The following is a 5,944-nucleotide window of genomic DNA, read 5'->3' on the forward strand; positions in this document are numbered from 1 at the left end:
GGGAAAATCTGGCTGACAGTCTTGTCCCTCTGACTCCATGAAGTAGACGGCATCTCAATCATCTTTGCATCCTCTACAGTACCTTGTATATTTAAATGATGAATTAAAAAATGACCTACTGGGGCAACCTTGAACAAGTCAGGCAATCTCTTTGGAAGAGATGGATCATATAACCTGGCAGAGCTCCGATTCTGTGGGTCTGTGTGATCTTTTATGGCCACTAGTCAACTTGTACAGGGTTTACGTGAAGGATGAAGAACTCATGAAGCTTTGTTCTTGGTCACATGATTGTAAACAGTCTCAAGAGATGATAAACAATCTTTCCAAAGACTAGTTATCCCCTGGGAGTTTTCTCTAGGCATATCTATCTTAGAAAGTGTTGACTACTACTTTAGTTGTGTTCTTTGGAATAATAAAGGAGGAGGTGTTCCAAGTCAAGGTTTTATATTTGGGAAGTTTGGGGAATTATATTTTCCACTGAGTAATAGCCAATCTAGGGTCTAAATCAGTACTTTTAGATCGTTTCTACTTAGGTAATCTAATTAGCACGAGAGACAATTTACATTCCTAAGGTCTTGGTGCTCAGCCACCAAGAAATCTCTCGGAAATCTTATGCTTTTATCTTCCAAAATTCATGCAGATCTTTTTTCTATGCATACTATCTCCACGTTTTTATTTTTTTATATCCAAAAATTTTCACATTAAAATTGACTTTTTTAAAAAGCTGTGCTATGTTGGTGCTAGGACTTCACTTTGTTCTAGACACAGCTCTGTACCTTCTAGATTCTAGACTCTATACATTCTAGTCTAGGAAGCACAACATGGATCCCAATAACCCCAGTATCCCTCCAGATTTACATAAAGAATGAAGTAAGCAAAGCACTCAGTTATTTGTTTGCATGAGGTCCGACATTTGGTTCAATATTTTGGCATCATTTAAAACAAATATGTTCCAGACCATCTTTTGAAAAATGTGTCTAGTTAGTTTCTTCTTTGCAATAACAAAAGCAATTCATATAATCTAAAGTTGAGATAGCTTCCAGGTAAAACATAACTTACAGCTTTATCTTGTCACAATGAAGAGACCACAATGAGTGAGAAACTTTCTTTTTAAATAAATTTATCCATTTATTTATTTTTGGCTGTGTTGGGTCTTCGTTGCTGCGCACAGGCTTTCTCTAGTTGCGGTGAGCGGGGGCTACACTTCGTTGCGGTGCACGGGCTTCTCACTGCGGTGGCTTCTCTTGTTACGGAGCATGGGGCTCTAGGCGCACCAGCTACAGTAGTTGTGGCTCTCGGGCTCTAGAGCACAGGCTCAGTAGTTGTGGCACATGGGCTTAGTTGCTTCTCGGCATGTGGGATCATCCTGGACCAAGGCTTGAACCAGTGTCCTCTGCATTGGCAGGCGGATTCTTAACCACTGTGCCACCAGGGAAGCCCCCATTGTTTTTTTGTTTTTTTGTTTTTTTGTTTTTTTGCCCCCATTGTTTTTAACCAAACACTTTCCCTCTGCTCCTTATGAGAGAAAGAAGGGAGATTTTTTTGGTTGCATTGGCAAGGGCAGTATTTACTAGATGAACCACAGTCTAAATTATAATTATGCTTCTCTTGTCTGGAAATACTGTAATCAAACATTTTTGGTCTCTGATCTTAGGTGCTCTTTTTCCAATTGACCATCCAGAGTTCTACCTATGGCTGAACTATAACCAATCAAATAACAAAACCACTTAGGAGATATAAAGTATAGGGGAGGCAGTGCAGTATAAATAAAGATTAAGGACAAAAGCTCTATAGACAAACTTTCAAATCCCAGCTCTCCCATTTCCAACTTATGTGACTTCAAAGCACCTTTTTCTTTGTTTGTTTTTGCGGTACACGGGCCTCTCACTGCTGTGGCCTCTCCCGTTGTGGAGCACAGGCTCCGGACGTGCAGTCTCAGCGGCCATGGCTCACGGGCCCAGCTGCTCCGCAGCACGTGGGATCTTCCCAGACGGGTGCACAAACCCGTGTCCCCTGCATTAGCAGGTGGACTCTCAACCACTGTGCCACCAGGGAAGCCCCAAAGCACTTTTTAACTTTTTTTTAATCCTGCATGTCTTCATCTGTAGAATGGGTATGATAATAGTACATGCCTACTAAAGTGGTTTAACGGATGAAGTAAGCTAACCCGTTTAAGTACTTTCACTTTCCTAACACTTAACATGGAATAAATGATAATTTGTCATAAGACAGAGCCCTCGTCCTCCAGGAACCTAGAATATAATTTGGGACAGAACATACAGATACAGTAAAGACAGTATGTTAGCTCTAAAATCATAACATGATGAGTGACATAGAATTTCAGAGAAAGGAGAGAGAGATTTAAACTGGAGTGGCCTAGGAAGACTTTGCAAAAGAAGAACATAACCTAGAATTTTAAAAGTGGGCAGGATTTGAATCCGACAACAGAGAGAAGACTTCTAGCTAGAAGGAAAATAGAATTATATGAAGCAGAAAGGAGAATGATGGATAAGAAGCCAATGAGTAGACCATACGGTATATAACAGGGATAATTGAGGGCCATAGTGGGATTAGCCTAAAAAAGTCTGATCCAGGGCTTCCCTGGTGGCACAGTGGTTGAGAGTCCGCCTGCCGATGCAGGGAACACGGGTTCGTGCCCCGGTCCGGAAAGATCCCACATGCCGCGGAGCGGCTGGGCCCGTGAGCCATGGCCGCTGGGCCTGCACGTCCGGAGCCTGTGCTCCGCAACGGGAGAGGCTGCAACAGTGAGAGCCCCACGTACCACACACACACAAAAAAAAGTCTGATCCAGGAGACACTGGAATAATCAGCAGAGGAGTGAGAAAGCTGTCATTTAATACATAGGAAACCTTGAAAAATTTTAAGCAGATGAATAATATGATAATGGAGAACAGGATGTATTATAGAGAGAAAAGAAGGGAAATGGAAGATTAGATGGGAGGTAATCACAAGAATCCAAATGTAAGGTAACAATGGATAGAACTAACAGGGCAGTGGGAAGGGACCAAAGTAATAGACATGAGAACTTTTGAAAATTTTTATTTTATATTGAAGCATAGTTGATTAACAATGTTGTGTTAGTTTCAGGTGTACAGCAAAGTGATTCAGTTAAACATATACATGTATCTATTCTTTTTCAAATTTTTTTCCCATTTAGATTATTACAGAATGTTGAGCAGCGTTCCCTGTGCTATACAGTAGGTCCTTGTTGGTTATCTATTTTATATATAGCAGTGTGTACATGTCCATCCCAAACTCCTAATTTATCCCTCCTTCCCCACCCTTCCCCCCCCGGGTAACCATAAGTTCATTCTCTAAGTCTGTGAGTCTGTTTCTGTTTTGTAAACAGGTTCATTTGTATTATTATTTTTTTTAGATTCCACATATGAATAATATTATATAATGTTTGTTTTTTGATATGAGAAAAATTTGAAGGACCAACTATCAGTATTTAGGGACAAATGAATACTGGTATTTATTGGATAAAGGAGAGGAAGCAAAATGAATCAATAAAGTCTCTAGGTTTTGAGCTAAATTACAGAGCTTGTGACGCAATATCACAATGTAGCTCTAGCACAATTTTCTTTAAACTACGACACACAGCTATTTATACATTCCTAAAATTTCACATTTCAAGTTTCCCATAATGAATTGATACCCTATTTTATCTATTTTGGTTTTGTTTGTTTGTTTTTGCAGTACGCGGGCCTCTCACTGTTGTAGCCTCTCCCGTTGCGGAGCACAGGCTCCAGATGCGCAGGCTCAGCGGCCATGGCTCAGGGGCCCAGCCGCTCCGCGGCACGTGGGATCTTCCCGGACCGGGGCACGAACCCGCATCCCCTGCATCGGCAGGCGGACTGTCAACCACTGCGCCACCAGGGAAGCCCTATTTTATCTATTTTGTACCTTTGAACTTTAAATTGACTTTATTTATTAATTCATTCAGCAAATACTTCTTGGAAAACTTTCTCTATCAGGTACTATGCTAGGCACTGAATTAAAGCAAAGATCATCAAAATCCCCACCACTGAGGATTTCTCAGTCTTCAGTACTTGAGGGTAGAGGTGGCAAATGTACACATGATAATGTTCCATGATCTGCTTTGAAATGAAAGTGTGCACATAATTGCCAAAGTACTTCCATGAATGGAAATGTTGGGAAAGCATCGTATTAAATGAGAGGTACCTAGAGACGGTGTCATCTTTCCTTTTCGTAGGTCCAATGCCATACCCATGGAAGAAATAAATAAAACTGTTTGATACAATCAAACAACTGTTTGATACAAAAAACTGCAAAGATACTATTCTTCTTTCGTCCATTCTCAGCTGACCCAAAGGTACAGGTGGTGATTTCTGTGGCTTTCCTGGTGATGTACCTGACCAGCCTCAGTGGAAATGCCATCATTGCAGTTACTGTCCAGATTAACCACTCTCTCCACGCCCCCAGGTACTTTTTCCTGGCTAACTTGGCAGTTCTGGAAATCTTCTATACATCTTCCATCACCCCACTGGCCTTGGAAAACCTTCTTTCAATGGGCAAAACTCCTGTTTCTATCACTGGATGTGGCACCCAAATGTTTTTCTTTGTCTTCTTGGGTGGGGTTGATCGTGTCCTGCTTGCAGTCATGGCTTATGACCGGTTTATAGCAATCTGCTACCCTCTACGATACACCCTCATCATGAGCTGGCCCTTGTGTGTGGAGTTGATGGTAGGATCCCTGGTACTGGGGTTCCTGCTGTCGCTACCACTGACTATTTTAATCTTCCATCTCCCATTCTGCAACAACAGCGAAATCTACCACTTCTACTGTGACATGCCTGCCGTCGTGCGCCTGGCTTGTGCAGACACGCACGTTCACCAAACTATCGTCAGCTTCATCGTCCTAAGCATCCCCCTCTCAGTAACCTCCATCTCCTACGTCTTCACCGTGGAAGCTATTTTACAGATCCAGTCAGCAGAAGGGCACCACCGAGCCTTCCCCAACCTGCTCTTCGCACATCTTAGTGGTCCTCCTGCAGTATGGCTGCACCAGCTTTATATACTTGTCCCCCAGTTCCAGCTACTCTCCTGAGATGGACCCGGTGGTGTCTGTGGTCTACACTTCTATCACTCCCATTTTAAACCCCTTGATCTATAGTATGAGGAACAAGGAATTGAAAGATGCCCTAAGGAGGGCACTAAGCGCGTTTTAGGTAGGATGGTTCTACGACTTATTTAAATCAGGACACTTCTGAGAATGAAATGGGATGCAGTTAATAATTATGCTGGGATGATATACATGAGCCAGGACTGTCCTCAACAAACTGAGACATAGTATTCTAGAAGAATAATGAATGCACCAGAGGAAATGAATACTACTAATTGAAATAAAGCTTTATCGCACAGGGTAACATGATGTCCTGGGCATGGATGCAGGAGCTTCAGCATTTATTTATTGGACCTCTACTGCGTCCTAGGTACTTTATGTGGGTTATCTCACTCAGCCTATAATAAGTATAATTGTCTTCATTTTTAGAAAAGAAAACTAAAGTAGCTAACAAAAGACATATCCAGGATGAGAACACGAGTATTCGGAAATCTAAACACTAAGCTGTCTTCACACAATGACACTCCCCTTGTTCTAAGCTCGCTCTGCCAGTAAGAATATACGTTACCTCGTGCAAGTTTCTCCATCTCTCTAGGCTTCAGTTTCCTTATTTCTGAAGTGGCAGAGATGTGTTCCTTCCAAGGTCATAACATTATGTTCTAAATATTGGCCCAGCAGACCCTGAATGGGAAAAAAAAAAAAAAAGAGGCTTTGCCGTTAGCCAAAGGAAGGAGGAATTTTTTTTACATTTCCTGTTTTGTTAACCAAAATGAAACTCATGATTCTGTTCATAACGTTTAAAGAGCACCCCAGTAATAAAAAGCATAGTAATAACGG

At 41.8% G+C, this 5,944-nt stretch overlaps 1 protein-coding gene across 1 annotated transcript; it reads left to right on the forward strand.

Moving 5' to 3' along the window:
• The first annotated feature begins 4,390 nt into the window (after positions 1-4,390).
• Positions 4,391-5,092, forward strand: LOC132525146 (olfactory receptor 10V1-like). Its single transcript, XM_060157672.1, has one exon. It carries the CDS (start codon positions 4,391-4,393, stop codon positions 5,090-5,092), a length of 702 nt encoding a protein of 233 aa, XP_060013655.1.
• Positions 5,093-5,944: the final 852 nt, after the last annotated feature.

The sequence above is a fragment of the Lagenorhynchus albirostris genome, chromosome 9, assembly GCF_949774975.1.
Source record: "Lagenorhynchus albirostris chromosome 9, mLagAlb1.1, whole genome shotgun sequence".
Classification (NCBI taxonomy): Eukaryota; Metazoa; Chordata; class Mammalia; order Artiodactyla; family Delphinidae; genus Lagenorhynchus; species Lagenorhynchus albirostris.

Coding starts and splice junctions, on each gene's coding strand:
- LOC132525146 (XM_060157672.1), top strand. CDS start 4,391: ATGTACCTGACCAGCCTCAGTGGAAATGCCATCATTGCAGTTACTGTC.